The 17,892-nt window shown below is 45.2% G+C and overlaps 1 protein-coding gene across 1 annotated transcript; it reads left to right on the top strand.

The window, feature by feature from the left end:
* The first annotated feature begins 9,856 nt into the window (after positions 1-9,856).
* Positions 9,857-13,066, top strand: LOC127338222 (uncharacterized). The gene is made up of 11 exons (XM_051364429.1): positions 9,857-10,039; positions 10,131-10,201; positions 10,372-10,443; positions 10,553-10,628; positions 10,757-10,824; positions 11,196-11,297; positions 11,704-11,793; positions 11,992-12,066; positions 12,157-12,264; positions 12,559-12,633; positions 12,723-13,066. The coding sequence occupies exons 1-11, from the start codon at positions 9,985-9,987 to the stop codon at positions 12,825-12,827; spliced, it is 897 nt and encodes a 298-aa protein (XP_051220389.1). The 5' UTR covers positions 9,857-9,984; the 3' UTR covers positions 12,828-13,066.
* The last annotated feature ends 4,826 nt before the right edge of the window (positions 13,067-17,892 follow it).

Below are 17,892 nucleotides of genomic sequence, written 5' to 3' on the forward strand. Positions count from 1 at the left end.
AACTATCTTCCTCTTTGTCCTTGTTCTTGCCCTTGCCTCCCTTGCCGCGTGGGCGGTGCTTCCGGGCTCGCTTGTATCCTGCCTCCGGGTCGTTCTTTAGATCATTGACCCACTTGCAGTTGCGGTTGGTGTGAGTGGACTTCCCTGTAACCGGATCCAGGTGGGCCAGGCAGGGCATGTCTCTGTACTCCTCGTAGGTTTGCGGGGCGCGGGATCCGCCAGCTGTGACCTCAGTGGCATGCTGCTGACCCCTGCCGGCTCCGCCTCCACGGCCGCGTCCTCTTCCGCCTCCTGAACCTCTGCGTTGAAACGCCATGGCGACCATCTCGGATCCGCCACTCTTCTGGTCATCAGGGTTCTTGCGCTTATGGCTGCTGCTGTTGCCGTTATCACGGTTCTTCTTTTGTTGATGTAGGGGGATTGCTGTAGCTGCGAGATCACCGCCTGCGTCATCATCGGCGGCAGTATGATCACTGGCAATGGAGATCATTTCATCCAAAGTCAGCTTGTTTGAGTTAGCCAAACGAGTGAGCGTATGCCTCAGCAATCCTCCCCTCTGCAGTCCACCAATGAAGGCGTACATGGCGGTGGTGTGGTCGACGTTTTCGCACTCGTTCCTGCATGCCAACCATCGTGTGAGGTAGTTTCTTGAGGTTTCTCCTTTCTTCTGGATGCAGGCTTGCAGGTCGCTTGCCGTGGCAGGTCTTTTGTAGGTGCCTCTGAAGTGTTTCTCGAAAGCGGTCTTCAGGTCGAACCAGCAAAAGATGGAGTTCTTCTCGAGGTCACTGAGCCAGATCCGGGCTGGACCTACAAGGTACAACTGGAGCATGCGGCAGGCGATGTTAGGGGTTCCTCCGGCAAAGGTTACTGCATTATAGTAATCCTCAATCCAGGTATCCGGCCTTTCGGTGCCATCATAATGCTTCAGGTTTCCGGGTAGCTTGAGGTTCATCCTTGGCTTTGGTTCCTCTCGAATCATCCTGCCAAAGCACTTCGGACCAATGTAGTCGGTTCTGTATTCGTTAAGGCGTTCCCGCGCGTCGCGCGGGCCATGGCGAGGAGATTGTGAGCGAGAGCGAGATCTCCGGCCGTCGCCTCCGCCTCCACCTCCGCCGCCACCGCTAGGTGGTGGTGAGGGAGACCTGCGAAGTGGTCGGTCCGATTTCTTGCTTCCGCCTTCCGATTCTCCTCGGCCTTCCCGGTGCTGGCTCCGGCTTCTGTGGCTACCTTCGCCATGGCACTGGCTGCCCTGGTCGTTCCGGCTCCGGCGAGGCTCCGGGTCGCGGCTCCGGCGAGGCTCTGGGTCGCGCTCCTCATTCCGACTCCTCCTGGGCTCGGGCTCACGATCGTTGTTCTGGTTCCGGCGAGGTTCCGGCGAGCGCTCCCTGTTTCTGTTTCTTGGCAGCACGTTGTCGCGGATAACAATCCCACCATGCCCTGGGGGCCTGGTGTTTCCGGCTGGACTACGGCGGCGAGGGGGTCGCGGGTAACCATTAGGTGGAGGAGAAGGGTTGCGATATTTATCTCGTCCAGAGTACATTGCATCCTTTCCCTTTCTTGGATCTGACGAAGGTGTCTTTGACGGAACGGGGATCGGATTTGGGTGTTCCCTGGTTTTTCTTCTGCGCTCCGAGGATCCGGTGTGTGATTCATCGTCGGGATGCCGATCGGCGCGAGCGTCCTTCTGCGCGGTAGATACACAGTTATCCGGATTGGATTCTAACCTGCGCGAGGTATCCGCCTTGCTTTGCTGCTGCATTGCTGAAGCGACAAGTTTGCGGAGGTAGTTGATATCAACCTCTTCGTCCTTCTTCTTCAATAGCTCCGCAGCTTTTAGCATGTTGTCCTTTGGGGTTTCCAGCGGCTGCTGCTCTGCGGGCGTGGCGAAGTTGATTCTGCGAGGCGGAATTGCTTCTCTAACGATTCGATCAGCCTCTGCCTGCGCATAAGTCATCTTTACTTCCCACTCTTGCCTCATGCTCTTGACATGCTCGAGTGTGTCAGCAATTTCGCGATCCTGTCTGTCGAAGTGGTCCATCAAACTTGCAGCTTCTGCCCTTTCATCCCTTAATGCGGCTGCCGTATTGGCGAGCTTCTTGGCTGTGGCCAGCATTTCCTTTCTAGTGACCTCTAGAGCCTCCGGATCTGCGGCGTCGCCCGAGGTTATAGGTTTGTTAAGAACTGCTCGTGCAACCATCTCTTCAGGTGACAGGAGTTCCTCTGAGGAAGAGTCCCTGCGGGGTCGCTCCCGTGACATTGGAGATCCTTGGCGGGATGGCTGAGGGTCAGATTGGTTGGTTGCCTCTTCTGATCCAGGTTGTCCTGGCCGCTTTGCTACGGTTGCGAGAACCTGCTTAGGCTGGGCGGAGTCGACTTCAGGCTGATCACCGAAACCGTACTCCCCTAGCTTGCGGTTAAACTCATCAGTATCCATGGAGGGGGTATCTCCGGAGATTGGGCTCAGATTGCCCAAAATCGACTCTTCAACCGGAGTTTCGCTTTCTCCGACAGGCTCAGCCTGATCCGGATCCGCGTCGTTTTCCGTTGCCTCTACCTGCTCAGGACCAGCTCCGTCTTCTTGAGGGGCGGTTCCGGCGGTATGGGCCAAGAAGTGTACGAAGTGGCACCTCTGCTTTTCTAACACCTGGGAGACCCAGGCGGATCTGCATTGGTCTTCCACCGTTGTTTCCTGCTCAGGGGCGGATTGGGTGGGCTTTGAAAATTCCAGATCCGAGGCGGAATCTTCCTTGGGAAGCTCCTGCATCTCAGATCGGATCTTCGCGACAGCGTCCAGCTCTGCGGCGGTCGTGTCTGCGTTACTTACCAGTGGGTTTCCGTCGGAATCGACGGTTTCCCCGATGAAGATGTGTATGCCGCCAATTGGGACGATGGAGAGCTTGACGGGGTTTGTCCTAGCCGGAATCCAACACTCATCCGGAGGGACGATCGGTAGATTTCCGGCGTAGAGGACGCGCCCCACAGCGCTGGTGTCGTCGTAGCTTCCCATGGCGGAACCCTCCCGGTTCCAGCCTCCAGACGCCACAGGCCCCACGGTGGGCGCCAACTGTCGTTGCCTAATCGACGGTACCTCGGAGGAGGGATCCTCACGAGGGGGAGAAGAAGTAGGGGCCATAGGGCGGAGTGCACACGGGACGGTGGTACGCGATTTACCCAGCTTCGGAACACCTGCACGATGACAGGGCCTACTGCTGCTTGTCTGGAATTATCTGGGCGCTTTCGCGTTGTTACAATGAGTTGTGGTTGTGCCTCTAGGGCTCCCGGGATCCGGCTTATATAGGCGCATGGATCTAGGGTTTACATGGAGAGTCCTAGCCGGAATACAAGTTACCTAACTACGGTACAGTATCTTGCCGTGTACGTCAAGGATCCGCCTTCCTTCTAGGCCGTGCGGGATCCGGATACTTTATGGGCCTCCACGGATCCGGCCTCCTTCGTAGGTCGGTTAAGATCCGGCTCCTCGTTCCTGGGCTGGACTTCATCCTTCACGATCAACAGCAACTGGGCCGCCCGATGGGCCACATGCCTCACCACCAACTATGGGCCACCCGGGCTTGCCGGATCTAGGCCATGTCGTTGATATACCCATAAAGTATACCCACAACAGGTACTCAACATGTCCTTTATGGAATAGCAAAACATAAATGCTAGGAAACCTTCAAAGTTTAGAGGGTGACTAGATACAAGTAATTTGAGAGCAAGCAATAGCACAATCATGAATCAATCAATAATAATTTTGGGACTATGCACATTGCACTAAGAATAACAACTATGCTCTCTTAATCGGTGCATAAAGTAGAAGGTGAACGCTCAACATAAAAGTAAAAGAGAGACTCTTTGCAGAGTAAGCAAGATAAACAAGTTTTCTAAACCTTCCAAAAAGTATGGTACTTATTAGCTTGGAGCTCTCATTGCCTCTATCATAAGCATCTTGAATGGTTAAAGTTAATGTGAGTCAAAAATGATCTATATGCTTGCAAATCACAAGTTGAAATTCTCATGCCCCTTGAATGCGAGTACCTAAACCTCATGCTAGGTCCCAAATAAGTTCTTGTTATTGTAAGTATACATGTATCATTGAGAACCGCTAACGGGGTACCTCTTGCCCGATGATATGGAGGTACTCTTGTGGAGCAATCCCATGCCAAAATGACAAGACAAACTGACAGTGACCACCTCAACTATTTTTTATTTACTATGGGTATAGCTTTTTATTGCATATGCGTCATAGAATGCTCACTATGGCTTAGCTGTAAATTTCCACCATGAATGATGCATGGCTTAGATTAGCGGCCCAGGCGTTTCCCTATCTCATATACAAACTCCATGGACTTAATTGTAAGTTTCATTTTTATTTTGCACCGCTTCCATAGACAAGAGAACATGACATCAACTAAATATAAGTGCAATGTAAAAAGTGTTCCCCATGAAAGCATGGTTCTACTAACTCCCAACTCACAATTTGCAAACACATAAACTTCATAAGATAGGCACAATGATCAAATTTATTAAGTACAAGAAAGTAAATTTGCCATCAAGTTTGTGAGAGCTTTACTGACTAATTTTATCATGCCAAGATTTAATTTGGAAGATAAAAACATGATGAATTACTTGGAATAGCAATAATGCTACTAGATAGATATGGTGGACACAATTGGCAAACTTTGTTTCATGGTGGGTGGATGCACGAGTAGAGATATTACTCAGCACAGGCGAAGGCTAGCAAAAGACTCGGAGCGACCAACTAAGAGAGAAATAATGGCCATAATCATGCATAGAGGCAAAACATTATCAATCAAAGCATAAAGTTATATTACAAGTCAGAAACTAAATGATCATAGAGGCTTTAGTTGGCGGTTTATAGTCATAACATGGTGTAAGCATGCGTCAAGTCAACCCAATAAAGCATCAAAGGAGAATACCACAATACTATGCTTTTTATGATAGAAACAACACATGATTCTTTCAATGACACATTATGCACTCTTAGACATTTTAAACAAGTCATGCTACACCAATAAATACTAAGCATATGACAAGAATAAAATCCAACATGACATGCCAAAGTCTATGCCACAATCTAGACAAGCTTCCTTTTGCATCACTATAGTCATAAAATATTTTACTCGTATCCAACACCAATCAACTTATTTGAAATAACTCTCAGAGATGAAAAACATTATGGAGCAGGGAGCTAATCATACATAAATAAAGAATACTAACATGCTCTAAAAAAATCAAGTGAAAGAACAAGAGCTAAACGCAGTACCGGAAAACTAGAACACTCACAGAACAATAACAGCGAAACCAGAGTGTTCTATGCAATTAAAACGGAGCGTGTATCTCTCCCATACAAGAATGCTAGGATCCAACCATTTGCTACAGCAAACAAAACAAAACAAAACTAAAAAACAAAAATAAAGACGCTCCAAGAACAACACATAGCATATGAAGCAATAAAAATATAGCGCATAGAGAGATGACATGTTGCTTTGTTGATGAAGAGGGGATGCCTTGGGCATCCCCAAGCTTTGTCTCTTGTACCTATTGAATATTTCTTGGGGTGCAGGGGCATCCCCAAGTTTGAGCTTTTGTCCATTCTTCATCTCATCACATCATTCTTCTCTCCCTACACTTGAAAACTTTCTTCATACAAAACTTCACGCAATTCTCTATTAGTAGCTTAAGTACAATCAAAGTAAACAAATCCACTTGTGTTCAATACTAACATATATCAAAAATCTAAAGAATTAGCTACTGTAGCAACATTTCAAAAATCTCTTTGATCAAAATAACAAAAACAAAAGAGATTTAAGAGGCAAATGCAAATAGTGCAGAAATCTGTCAAAACAGAACAACAGGTAAAAATTGATTTTCCCGAAAATCCTCTGTTGCTTATCTCGAAAAGTGGTAAACTAACGAAAGTTAACCTGGGGCATATGCACAAAAATTGGAAGCTCAAAATTCTGCTCTGGCTATTTATACGATTTTTTTATGGAGACAGCACAGAATCTGTTTTCAGGATAACAACTTCCTCAAATCTTACTTTCTTCCTATTAGAGGCTATTCTTGGCACAAAAACGAAATAAAAATGATAAGGAGAGGTTATTACAGAGGTAATAACTTCCAAAACTCAACATAAAATAAAAATTACAAAAATAAAACAATGGGTTGTCTCCCATAAGCGCTTTTCTTTAATGCCTTTCAGCTAGATGCAATAGTTTGAGAAGATGCTCACATATATAAGAAATATGAATTGAAGTAAATGGGAGCATCAAGAAGCAAATATAAAACAAATTTTAGTCAAACCTACTTCCTATGCATAGCAATCTTGTACACAAATAGATTCACAAAGAACAAAGTGACAAGCATAGGAAGATAAAACAAGAGCAACTTCAAAACTTGCAGCATATAGAGAGGTGTTTTAGTAACATGAAAACTTCTACAACCATATTTTCCTCTCTCATAATAACTTTCAGTAGCATCATGAATAAACTCAACAATATAACTATCACATAAAACATTCTTATCATGAGCCACATGCATAAAATAATTATTACTTCCCACATAAGCATAGTCATTCTTAATAATTGTAGTGGGAGAAAATTCAATAAAATAGCTATCATTATTATTCTCATCACGATAATCATCAAATATAGGAGGCATATTGTAATCATAATTAATTTTCTCCTCAATAGTAGGTGGACTGAAAATAACATAATCATCATTGTAATCATCATATATTGGAGGCATAGTATAATCATAGAAAATTTCCTCCTCAAAAGTTAGGGAACTAAAAAGATCATTTTCATAAAAACTAACTTTCCCAAGCTTAGAGTTTTCCATAGCATTAGCAATAATGGTGTTCAAAGAATTCATACTAATAACATTGCTACTAGCATGCAAGTAAAGTTCTATAGGTTTTTTTAATTTTCTCTTCAAACACCTCATGTCCTAACTCAAGATAAATACTATAGAGCTCTCTAATTTTTGTTTTTGTTTTCCATTAAGCCTAACTAGTGAAAATAAAAACAAGAAACAAAAAGATATAACTGCACAATCTAAAGGAAATAACTAGCCAAAGGATGTGAGTACTTTTTACCTTACCTCCCCGGCAACGGCGCCAGAAAAGAGCTTGATGTCTACACACGCTTCTATTTTTGTAGACAGTGTTGGGCCTCCAAGTGCAGAGGTTTGTAGAACAGCAACAAGTTTTCAGTGGATCACCCAAGGTTTATCGAACTCAGGGAGGTAGAGGTCAAAGATATCCCTCTCAAGCAACCCTGCAATTACGACACAAGAAGTCTCTTGTGTTCCCAACACACCCAATACACTTGTCAGATGTATATGTGCACTATTTCAGCGAAGAGATAGTAAAATGCAAGTGATATGGATGAATATGAGTGGTAACAACAATGTGAAATAAATATGGCAGCAAGTAAACATGCAGTAAAACGGTAAATAAACGGTGATTCGATGTTTGGAAACAAGGCCTAGGGATCATACTTTCACTAGTGGTCACTCTCAAAAATGATATCATAAAGGAATATAAATATAAGCACTTCACTATGCTACTCTGAACTACTCTCTGGTTGGATAACGAACACTAATTCACCGCGTAGGTCTGTAAGAGCTAACCTTAAAGATGTATTCCCAAGTACTAATGAACACCCCACGCTGCACTTTGAGCATTCATAGGAGGTACTAACACACCAAAATTTCATAGAGACATCCAACACAAATAATTATTCAGTGAACAAGTATTTTGTGAAATATAGCCTAAGAGACCCACACGGTGCACACACCCACACCTTTACATACGTGGGACAAGGAGTCTCCGGAGATCGCATAAGTAAAGTTCACTTGAATATCATAACGACATCTAGATTACAAAGCTCATGGTCACATAAAGATCACACCATGGGAGAGAGAGATAGACCACATAGCTACCAGTAGAGCCCTCAGCCCCGGGGGAGAACTACTCACTCCTCATCGTGGGAGTCAGCAACGGTGATGGAGATGGGGGTGGAGTCGATGGAGATGGCTCCGGGGGCAATTCCCCGTCCCGGCAGGGTGCCGAAACAGAGACTTCTGTCCCCCTAATCTTATCTGCAACGGTGGCAGAGCTATGGAACTTTTCGCGTGCGGAGGCTTGTGTATTTAGGGTTTTTGCGTCGGGAGCTTTATATAGGCGGAAGGGCGAGGTCGGTGGAGGCCTGGTGGCCCCAGACCTATCCTAGGTGCGGGCCAGGTCCAGGCCGCGCCTAGGGGTGGTTTGGGCGCCCTGCTGCGCCTCTTCGACCGCCCTTCAGACTTCGTCTTCGTTGCAGTAAAATAGGCACTTCGGCTTTTGTTTCATCTAATTCCGAGAATATTTTCTGTACAACTATTATGAAACCAAAAATAGCAGAAAACATGGAATTGGCACTGTGGCATTTTATCAATAGGTTAGTGCCGGAAAAAGTATAAAAGTGCAACGAAGTGCAACGAAGTGTAAATAAAACATAGTGAAATTAGTGTAAAACAAGCATGGAGCATAAAAAAATTATAGATACGTTTGCGACATATCACATATCATCATCCTCCTCTTCTTATTCATTGTCTTGCATCATAACCCCTCTTTCTCCATGCTTGGTCCAGCAATTATAGCTGGGCATGAAACCTTTCCGAAGCAAGTGGGAGTGAAGGACTTGCCATGAAGAGTATTGCTTTGAGTTCCGACAGTCAACACATGGACAACACATAAAACTATCCGCCTGTAAGTTTTCCTCAGCCACACGAAAAAAATATTTCAGGCTCGCGGTGAACTCGTTAAGGCATCGGTCAATGTACATCCATTACCGCCGGTTCATCTGCATCATATTATTAAGTTTATCAAAAAAAACATTAAAGAACATCATAAATAGTAAAATGACCACTGTACAAATGAAAAGGTAAAGTTGCTAATTAACCTCGACCGAGGAGGAAAGAAAGATGAGAAAGCTTAAGTGTCGCTCGGGCACCTCATATCATTTTTGTTTTGTGTGAAATCAAGTGGCATCATTCTCTAAGGCATTTCATCGAGCACATCTTGTGCATAGGAAACAAACAAACAAGCACACAATCCTCACGCCTTCCACCAAGAAAAAACAGAGGAGAGGGCTAGGTGAGCTGAATAATTATAGGCAAAGGGAGGATTTAGCACCGGTTCGTGCCACGACTCGGGCACGAATCGGTGATAAAGGTTTCGCACCTGTCACGCGGCCGACACCAACCTTTTAGCACCGGTTCGTGGCAAGAACCAGTGCTAAAGGTCCCGTACGAACCGGTGCTAAAGCCCTGCGGGTCCCATGCGACATCCTAGCCGCACGAACCGGTGCTAATGTATCCTTTAGTCTTGGTTCGTAGCACAACCGGTGCTAATGCTCTTTAGAGCTAAAAATATAAGATCTGTTTTTCTGCTATTGTGTATTTGTAAGAGTCTACGTTACTGTGTTTCACAAAAAAAAAAATCGCGCTCTCTGATTGCACGGTACACACAGGACGGCATGTCGCCACTATGTCTAAGAGTCCATCTACTACTTGAACACTCGTGTCGTGTGGAACATAAACAACAATCTTGAACCAACAGATCTCACACCAACCAGATATTTTTCTCCTATCTTATTATATTTGAGAATAAATGCAAGAAATGCAAACCGTATTTTGGTTTAACTCGAAAAGGAAAACGTTTCGAACTGCACACGAGACACGCGACTCGATCGGACCGCGCGCCAAACAGTCCGGTCTACCCTCGCCTTGCCACGCCGGGCTGTACATATAAGCGAACCGAACCCCTCTCGCCACGCGCGTACAACAAGTTCCCTGTGCGAACAACTCGCCGAACTCGAGGCTCCTTCCCGAATCCTAACCCCTTCCCCAAGCCTAGGCCCAGGGTAGGGTAGGGTTTCCGTCGCCGCCGGCCGTCACACCTCCGCGCCCGCAGCAATGGCGGTGGCGGTGATGCCCACCCTGGGACGCTGGGTCCTTATCGGCGGCACCGGTGCGTCGCCCTTCCGTTAATTTCCGTGCTCTGAGCTCTGTTTCTTTTGTTTCTTTTCGTGACGACTGAGATCGATCTACCGATCGCGCAGGTTTAGCTGGCACCCTCATCCTCAAAGACGGCCGCGGCGCCCGCTTCGTCGACCTCCTCAAGGAGTTCCAGGTGCGTGCGCCCGCATTGTTACTCGCTTATTAATACCCTATCCTTCGCCGGCCCGCTCCGATCGATCCAGATCGGTCGATCGATCTATCCAGCGGTGGCCGGCGGCGAGAGTGCATGTTTGGCTCCTGTTTCTGACTCTATGCGCGCGCGTTTTGGCGGTTGTTCCGCAGGAGTTCATGGAAGTGAAAGGAGCAGAAGGCAGCACCGTTGCCGCCGACAAGCTTGCGCTCGCGCGGGTGGAGGTGCGTGATCTCTGTATATCGTCGCCGTTGTGGTGACTTCTGATTAGCATATGCAAAGTATGTCTGGATTAGTTGCCCGAGGAACTAATTATGTTTCAATCGATTTTAGATGGATATGCTGGTTAGGGAGATTCGGCAATTGAGAATCCCTCCCTCTATTATTCGTTATGAATCTGGCAACAAAGGTACGTTTCTTTGCTGCTCCTGTCTTAATTAACACTCATCATTACTTAGCACCCTTTATCTTAGTTAAAATAGCTAACAAATTCTGCATGTACATGGTACTAACCTTGTGTTAAATATCTATTTGCAGTTTTGTCAGCTTTGATTGTACCTGCTGCAGCTGCTGGGGTGGCTGGCTATGCTTACATGTGGTGGAGAGTACGTGATCTACTTTATTTTCAGTTCTCAAATCCTCCATGGTTTCGCAATATTTGTCGGGTGTTACTTAAGTAATTCTTCTTCCAAGTGGCGTTCTGCTGCTTTGTTCCTAATCATCTGAAACCATGGCGCCTAAAGTAAAATCTAATCTGTTCGTAACTTCTAAACCTACTTAATTTACCTTCCTTGATAGGCACACATGCACATGAATGGCGGGAAGTTCTTGTTTATCCATTGTTTTTAATGTGTTTGATTTTGTGCTTTCCTGGTTATATATTAGGGCTTTGTTTGATTCAAGCTTTAAATGTTGTCGTTAAATCAGCATTACGTCGATTTATATTTATCATATACTTGTATGTGCATGCTTTCAGGGTATCACCTTCTCTAGCTTAATGTACGTCACTAAGCAAAACATGGCTAACGCTGTTTCAAGCATGACAAAGCATCTGGAACAAGTCCAGACCTCTCTTGCTGTAAGTATAAACTATTCTCCCCGGGCTTCTAGATAACGTTACTCCCCCTAATTCATATTAATTGACTCAACTTTGTTTGGATACAGATGTATCTAGTTAACAAATAAATCTACATACATCCATATCATGATAAAGCTGAGTTAATTTATTTGAATCAGAGGAAATACCTTTTTTGTTCTGCAAATTTTTGTCGTGAGGTAGCCTGTTATTACTATGGGTTTGATATAAATTTTTTTTTCACCATGCAAGTACCCATTTGCTATCAGATACATTTGAGTTGAAAGTCGCCTCGTTGATATGCTTCCAAAAAGGCTAATCAATTTTCGTGCTAGACATGTTGATTTTTTTGTGGTGTTCCCTCTTATGTTAAGCTCAAGTACTGACATTTTTTTTTCTCAATCTGAAGGCTGCTAAAAGGCACCTAACACAGCGCATCCAAAGGGTAGATGATAAATTGGATCAGCAAAAGGAGATTTCTGGACAAATAAGGGATGAGGTACTTCGTAAATTTCATGTTTTCCTTCATAATGCTAACTGCAATAGCTTAGTATGAAATCAAGATCACTGGACTTAGCAATCCATGCACTGTTAAGTAATTATTTTTAGGGTTGATTTGTCAGTAGTGAATTGTTTAAATTACTTGATACATGAAGACATCAATGTGTGGTGCATAATCACAAATGTCTTATTTCAGGTTACAGGCGCGAGAGAGAAACTCCAGGAAATTGGTGAAGAATTTCAAACTCTCAAGAAGTTGGCTTTCCATATGGTAAGCTTCTATTGGACCTATCATCTTCACCATACTGATTGCCAGTCTTTCAGTTGTGCTATAACTTAAATTTCTGTGTTGCTTCTGCAGGATGTGAAGTTGGATTCTATTCAAGACAAACAGAATTGGCAAAATGATGGAGTGGACTATCTCCTCAAATTCATCGAATCAAATGGCAAAAGGACGCCAGATCACCTGGTGAGAACCTAACCAGAAGTTAGCTCTTGCAATCACACCTTCCAAAATCATCCAGAACTTGTTAAATCATTCAACTTCTTAAAAGAACCTATTAATCATGGAATTAGATCTTTGGGTAAGAACTGCGTATAATCTGCACATAACCCATTTGGTGACACATTGAATATCTAATGTCAATACGCTCGAGAATACAAAAGGCTGCATATATAAATCTCGAAGCGTCCATTGCTGCTGCGGTTTTGCTCATATAAATCACTCTTGCATTATATCATTATCTTCATTTTGCTACTACAGCAAGGCTTGAAGCGACTACAGGAAGGCTTGAAGGGGCCGGTGGTTACAAGATCTTTCAAGCAACCGGAGCTCCCGGTTAGTTCTTTCTCCAGTCAAGAAATATTTCCATTGTTAGGCACTGTTGTTATTATCTTTGACTGATCGGAACCCTAATCCTTTCTCAGGGGCTGGAGTTTGGTCTGCGGCTGTTGGCGCTGGACGAATCTGGGAAAGGAGCTGGGAAAGGAGCAGGACTGGCGCTGCCACCGCCGGTCAAGGCAGTGTTCTGATTCTTCTGTGGTCGGATAGGGATTGGCAGGCATTGAGATTTCATCCCGAAATTTGTATAGGAGAATTTATAACATAAAACTATGGGAGTTGCGCTGAAGAAAATACGTATTAGCCATCTGTGCGTGTTTTCAGATCAGCTGTCTGCGTTTCGTGAACCTAGAATGTGTTGTTACTTAATTGGAGTTGTTCAGGAATCGAACGAGGTCCTAACTTTTACTTGCCTACTGCTTCGTTGTTTTGTGCATCGTGTTTGATGGTTGGTTGAACGATATGAAAGCTTGTCTTAGTTTGACATGTCAATTTATTTTATGTGCCTTTGATCCTTCCTTTTTATAAAGGAATAAAGGAGTACATAAAACTACCACAATTAGTGCTAGGTTGACAAGTATATGCTTCTTTCGTTATTTTCTCAAAAAATTACCAATACACGGACAGATCCACTAATAACCTTTTGATAGGTTGATGACAGCAAAGGGCCCACCGGTCAGTGATGACAACGTGTTGCCGCAGGGCTTCTAGCAAAGGACAACGACGACCGATGATGACGCACGCATTGGCATGGCCGGAGCTGGAATTCCCATGGCAGGCACGATGAAGGGCGTCGATGGCATCGGCTACTCATCATTATGCAAAAAATCTTAAGTGTGCAGGGATGGTGTAGGGGATGCAGGCGATGTTGAAATATTGGGCCCACTTTTAGTAGCCCAAATTAGATTTCAGTTTTTCCTATAAATCTCAAAGCTCACATAGTGGCAGCTTTGTGAGTTTGAGCCCAAGTTGGTGGCAGCTCACTAGGGAGTGGCAAGAGGTGGGAAGTTTAGTCCCACATGGAAAGTTGGGAGGAAGTTAGACCACCTTATAAGGTGGGTTGTTCCACCACCAGTAAGTGAGTGAGAATAGGAGTGCTACACGCGCGCTCCTCCTCCTCCTCGACACGTCACGTCACGTCACGTCACGTCACGACGCGCGCGCCGCGCTCGTGGTGAGTGGATTGAGCCTCGAGCCGAGACTTTCCTTACTTTTTGCAGCTCAGGAAAACGAACAGAGTCCTAGACGGACGCGTCACAGTTAGTCGGTTCGGGTCGCTCCCGGATCGTGGGCTATCTGTAACCGACTCGAAACGTTCGTGCGACGTGGGCGTGGCCCACGTTGCCTAGGGTTTCCCGAGCCTATATAATCTCTTGCCCGGCTACCGCAGAAATAGATCCAATACACGAGTTAGGGTTTCCACCTCTCTCTGCTTGCGCCGTCACCGTAGCCTACTCCATCCCGCGCGCCGACGTGCATCGGCGAACGGAAGAGCAGGTCTCCGGAACCGCTCGTCCTTGCGATCCTGTACGGGAGAGGGCGAATTAGGTTTTTGGGAAGCGCTCTGCGCGACTGCTCAAGTTCTTCATCACGGGTCGCCTTCCGTCCAAGTCGGGCGGTGCTGCCTACCGTCGTCTCCAACGCCGTCTACTTCGACCCGTCTTCCCCGTCGTCAACAACGTTGTCATCAACAACGTCACTGCTGCGACATCATCGGCTACACCTCCACCGCCACCTCCACCAGATCGGTACGTGCGACATATCTCGATCTGTTTAGCGATGGATGCTTTGCGAAAGAGCTTGAACTCCTTAAGTGTGCCTTACCTGACAAGTTTGTGGCTGGATGCATCATTGCTAAGTTACCCCCTTCATGGAGGAACTTTGCCACAACTCTCAAACACAAGAGACAGGAGATATCAGTTGAAAATCTGATAGCGTCTCTTGATGTTGAGGAGAAAGCTCGGGCTAAGGATAATACTGAGAAAGGAGAGGATCAGTCTAGCGCCAACATGGTGCAGAAGAAACCCTACAGCAAGAACAAAGGGAATAACAAGCCCTCCTTCAATAAACCTATGAAGACTACAACCTTCAAGAAGAAGAAGATGATAAACAAAGCAGATCTGAGCTGCTTTACCTGTGGAGAGGCTGGCCACTTTTCTAAGGACTGTCCAGAGAGGGCAGACCGCAAGAAAAAGGCGAGGCAAGTCAACACGGTGACCGCTAGCAATGCTGATGGGTACGGTAATCTCTTTACTGTTCTTTCGGTATTTCAATCTCCATGTTGGTGGATTGATACAGGTGCTAATGTTCATGTGTGTGCTGACATATCCATGTTCACTTCTTACCAGGTCGCCCGGGATTCTTCCGTCTTGATGGGGAATAGGTCACATGCTTCTGTTCGTGGTGTTGGCACGGTAGATCTGAAGTTCACTTCGGGGAAGATCGTGCAGCTGAGGAACGTGCAGCATGTCCCTACTATGAACAAGAATCTCGTTAGCGGCTCCCTTCTATGCAGATATGGGTTTAAGGTTGTTTTAGAGTCGAATAAAGTAGTTGTTTCCAAGTTTGGACAATTTATTGGTAAAGGCTATGAGTGCGGAGGCTTGTTCCGCTTTTCGCTTTCTGATTTCAGCAATAAGTCTGTGAACCATATTTGTGGCAATGTTAGTGATGATACCAGTGTTTGGCATTCTCGTTTATGTCACATTAATTTTGGTTTAATGTCTCGGCTATCCAGTTTAAGTTTAATTTTGAATTTCACCATTGCCAAAGGTTCTAAGTGCCATAGTTGTGTGCAATCAAAGCAACCTCGGAAGCCTCACAAGGCGGCCGAGGAGAGAAACTTGGCACCTCTAGAACTCATACATTCTGATATATGCGAGATGAATGGTGTGTTGACAAAAGGTGGAAAGAGATATTTCATGACATTGATTGATGATGCGACAAGATTTTGCTATGTTTATTTGTTGCGAACTAAAGATGAAGCTTTAGACTACTTTAAAATTTATAAGGCCGAAGTTGAAAATCAACTAGAGAGAAAGATCAAGCGTCTTAGGTCGGATCGTGGTGGCGAGTATTTTCCTAAAATCTTTGATGAATTCTGTGAGGAACATGGTATTATTCATGAGAGGACGCCTCCCTATTCGCCTCAATCAAACGGGGTTGCCGAGAGGAAAAACCGCACGCTGACTGACTTGGTGAATTCCATGTTAGCCACTGCTGGTTTATCAAAGGCATGGTGGGGGGAGGCTTTGTTGACTTCATGTCATGTCCTGAATAGAGTTCCTAACAAGAATAAAGATAAAACCCCTTACGAGGAGTGGTCTGGGAGAAAACCATCACTTTCGTATTTGCGCACATGGGGATGTTTGGCGAAAGTCAATATTCCAATTACTAAGAAGCGCAAACTCGGACCAAAGACAGTGGATTGTATCTTTCTAGGTTATGCTCCGCGGAGTGTAGGCTATAGATTTTTAGTAGTTCAATCTGAAGTACCTGATATGCATGTTGATACTATTATGGAATCTCGTGATGCAACATTCTTTGAGAATATGTTTCCTATGAAAGATATGCATAGCATTGCTAGAATTTCTACTGAGATAGTTCCTGAATCTAGTACATCTAATGAGTATTTTGAATAATCACATGAGATTGTTATTAAGAAGGATGACAATGAAGCTCCTAAACGGAGCAAGAGACGGAGGATTGAAAAATCCTTTGGTGATGATTTCATTGTGTACCTTGTGGATGATACTCCCACGTCCATTGCAGAGGCATATGCATCTCCAGATGCAGATGACTGGAAAGAAGTTGTCCATAATGAGATGGACTCGATTCTTTCTAATGGAACTTGGGAGTTGTCAGAACGACCCCACGGATGCAAGCCTGTAGGCTGCAAATGGGTGTTCAAGAAGAAGCTAAGACCTGATGGTACTATTGAAAAGTACAAGGCGCGGCTTGTAGCGAAAGGCTACACACAGAGAGAAGGCGAAGATTACTTCGACACCTATTCACCTGTCACTAGACTTACCACCATTCGAGTACTACTATCCATGGCTGCCTCCTATGGTCTTATCGTTCATCAAATGGACGTAAAGACAGCTTTCCTTAATGGAGAGTTGGAAGAGGAAATCTATATGGATCAGCCTGATGGGTTTGTAGTAAAAGGTGCAGAGAGAAAGGTGTGCAAGTTGCTGAAATCTTTATATGGCCTGAAACAAGCACCTAAGCAATGGCATGACAAGTTTGACAGAACTTTGACTTCTGTAGGCTTTGTTGTCAATGAGGCTGACAAGTGCGTTTACTATCGCCATGGTGGGGGCGAAGGTGTTATACTATGTTTGTATGTGGATGATATTCTGATCTTTGGTACAAACATGAAAGTAATACACGAGGTCAAGTCTTTTTTGTCAAAGAGCTTTGATATGAAAGATCTGGGAGAAGCTGATGTGATTCTGAACATCAAGCTGATTAAGAACGAGAGTGGGATTACTCTAACGCAATCCCATTATGTTGAGAAGATCTTGAGCCGGTTCGGCTATATTGATAGCAAGCCTTCTTCAGCACCTTATGATCCCAGTGTGACACTACGCAAGAACCGGAGGATTGCCATAGATCAATTGAGATATTCTCAGATCGTTGGCTCACTCATGTACTTAGCGAGCGCGACTAGACCCGACATCTCTTTTGCTGTTAGCAAGTTTGAAAGATCGAGATGTCGCCTAGAGGGGGGGGGGGGGGGTGAATAGGCAATTACAAACTCTTGCGGATTTGTCTTGTAAGAATGCGGAATTAAACTATCGTTTAGATTACAAGCACAAACCCTAAATATGCTAAGCTCAACTAAGTGTAACAATAGCAACTAGAGCTAAGCAAGATAGGCACAAGATATATGTAGCACAAGTGATAGCAAGATATATGTACTTCAAGCACGATGGCTATCACAAGGAAAGAGAGCTCGGGTATAGAAATAACCGAGGCACGCGGAGACGAGGATGTATTCCCGTGTTCCCTTGCTTTGCAACAAGGTACGTCACGTTTGGAGGAGTGGAGGTCCCACGAAGGATTCCCCGCGCCACGAAGGCTCACCCTATTCTCCGAACCACACCCACGAAGGATTATGGCCCTTTCCTTATGGTTAGCTTTTCCTCCGCTCCGGAGATGGCAAGCTCCACAACCACTTCACAAGCTCCACGAAGGAGAAGCCCGGGCCCCTTCACAATCTTCCACGAAGAGATCACCGGGACACCCACCAAG

The sequence above is a fragment of the Lolium perenne genome, chromosome 3, assembly GCF_019359855.2.
Source record: "Lolium perenne isolate Kyuss_39 chromosome 3, Kyuss_2.0, whole genome shotgun sequence".
NCBI lineage: Eukaryota > Viridiplantae > Streptophyta > Magnoliopsida > Poales > Poaceae > Lolium > Lolium perenne.